The sequence below is a fragment of the Branchiostoma floridae genome, chromosome 3 (assembly GCF_000003815.2).
Source record: "Branchiostoma floridae strain S238N-H82 chromosome 3, Bfl_VNyyK, whole genome shotgun sequence".
Classification (NCBI taxonomy): Eukaryota; Metazoa; Chordata; class Leptocardii; order Amphioxiformes; family Branchiostomatidae; genus Branchiostoma; species Branchiostoma floridae.
The window spans coordinates 7,507,997-7,510,102 of NC_049981.1; the positions used below are offsets into that span (position 1 = coordinate 7,507,997).

Here is a 2,106-nt window from a genome sequence, read left to right on the forward strand (position 1 = left end):
CAGCAGCTCACATAAATTTGCTGCACCGTCTCTTGTATGTGTGAGTGTGTACATGTGTGTTTGTGTGCGTGTGCGTGTGTGTATGTGCGCGTTTGTGTGCATGTGTGTATGTGTGTGACTGTATGTGTGTGTGTGTATGTGTGTGTGTGTGTGTGTGTGTGTGTGCATGTGTGTGTCTGTCCGTTGCATTTGTTTCTGTATGAGGGTTGAAGTCTGCTATCTCCAATCACCTTCAAGTTGTTTCCGTTGCACAGACCTGCGGCATGCTTGCCTGCCACAACTACTGGCACTGGGCAGTGTACCACATAGAGAAGGGTGAGCACACGGCTGCCCTGGACATCTATGATAACGAGTGTGGGGCCCGCTCTAAAGGCTCGGGGGCGCTACTGGACATTGTGGATGCCAGCTCTCTGCTGTACAGGCTCAATATGGAAGGTAGGGACACACCCGTGGAATCTTTAATGCAAGATCATCTGTGACAGTAGTCAACATTATGTATCAGCATTTTAAGACCATATATTCGTACACAGAATTGCTTATCTGGAAAAGCAATAAAATATTGAAAACAAAGCCTGAGGAGCAAGTTTATGTCTTGATGCATAGTTTTTGAGTGAATTTAGTCACTTTCATGTTTTCCTCCCTGCCCTCTGCTTTTGTAATGTCTGCTTCATGACATATGTTTTTACCAAGGTAATACATAATGCACTAGTACTTTAATGTGGCCCAAGGGACTCCCATTCATTTCATTGGTCTCTGGACGTTTGCAGTTAGAACTGAGCAAGAGGGTAAGTAAAACTTGACTGTATTTTTTGCCCAGGTGTGAAGAGAAACTTTCACTTTTCTCTGCTTAGGTGTGAAGCTTTAAAAGAAAATTTTATTAACTTTCCCTTTCCCCTGCCCAGGTGTGAATACAAACTTTAACTTTCCCTTTCCCCTGCCCAGGTGTGAATACAAACTTTAACTTTCCCTTTCCTCTGCCCAGGTGTGAATACAAACTTTAACTTTCCCTTTCCCCTGCCCAGGTGTGAATACAAACTTTAACTTTCCCTTTCCCCTGCCCAGGTGTGAATACAAACTTTAACTTTCCCTTTCCCCTGCCCAGGTGTGAATACAAACTTTAACTTTCCCTTTCCCCTGCCCAGGTGTGAATACAAACTTTAACTTTCCCTTTCCCCTGCCCAGGTGTGAATACAAACTTTAACTTTCCCTTTCCCCTGCCCAGGTGTGAATACAAACTTTAACTTTCCCTTTCCCCTGCCCAGGTGTGAATACAAACTTTAACTTTCCCTTTCCCCTGCCCAGGTGTGAATACAAACTTTAACTTTCCCTTTCCCCTGCCCAGGTGTGAATACAAACTTTAACTTTCCCTTTCCCCTGCCCAGGTGTGAATGCAAACTTTCCCTTTCCCCTGCCCAGGTGTGAATACAAACTTTAACTTTCCATTTCCCCTGCCCAGGTGTGAATACAAACTTTAACTTTCCCTTTCCCCTGACCAGGTGTGAATACAAACTTTAACTTTCCCTTTCCCCTGACCAGGTGTGAATACAAACTTTAACTTTCCCTTTCCCCTGCGCAGGTGTGAATACAAACTTTAACTTTCCCTTTCCCCTGCCCAGGTGTGAATACAAACTTTAACTTTCCCTTTCCCCTGCCCAGATGTGAATACAAACTTTAACTTTCCCTTTCCCATGTCAAAACAAAAGACTAACATCTCCCCTGGGCCCGACCAGTCCATAAAGTCACGATTAACATGCCCTGCACCTTAGCCTCATTAGAAAATACATAACCTCCTTCCCCGGAGACATACTAAAAATTGTGATAAAGCCACTCGTTCTACCACACATAGACTATTGTGCTCCCATACTCTCACCGACAACACAGACACAGCTAGACAAACTACAACCCATGCACCACCGCGCAGCCAGACTTGCTACTATATCTACACTTTTCACCAGTACTAACGACTTACTTTACAGGCTAGGGAGGCAAACTGTTAAAGAGAGATTATTCTCCAGTGCCATCTGCGCCTTTCATAAAATCATAATCAACCAAGGACACCGCAAGGAACTTATAACAGGGTCAGTACTAACTTTATCTTTCATCAAC

At 44.2% G+C, this 2,106-nt stretch overlaps 1 protein-coding gene across 1 annotated transcript in view; it reads left to right on the forward strand.

Annotated features, from left to right (window-relative positions):
- The window catches only part of LOC118411505 (tetratricopeptide repeat protein 38-like), a 12,504-nt gene extending 12,022 nt beyond the window's left edge, over window positions 1–482 (forward strand). Inside the window, exon 9 of the mRNA XM_035813811.1 lies at window positions 255–482. Within this exon, the coding sequence (XP_035669704.1) occupies window positions 255–479 (225 nt within the window). The 3' untranslated portion in view covers window positions 480–482. The remainder of the gene's footprint in view (window positions 1–254) is intronic.
- The last annotated feature ends 1,624 nt before the right edge of the window (window positions 483–2,106 follow it).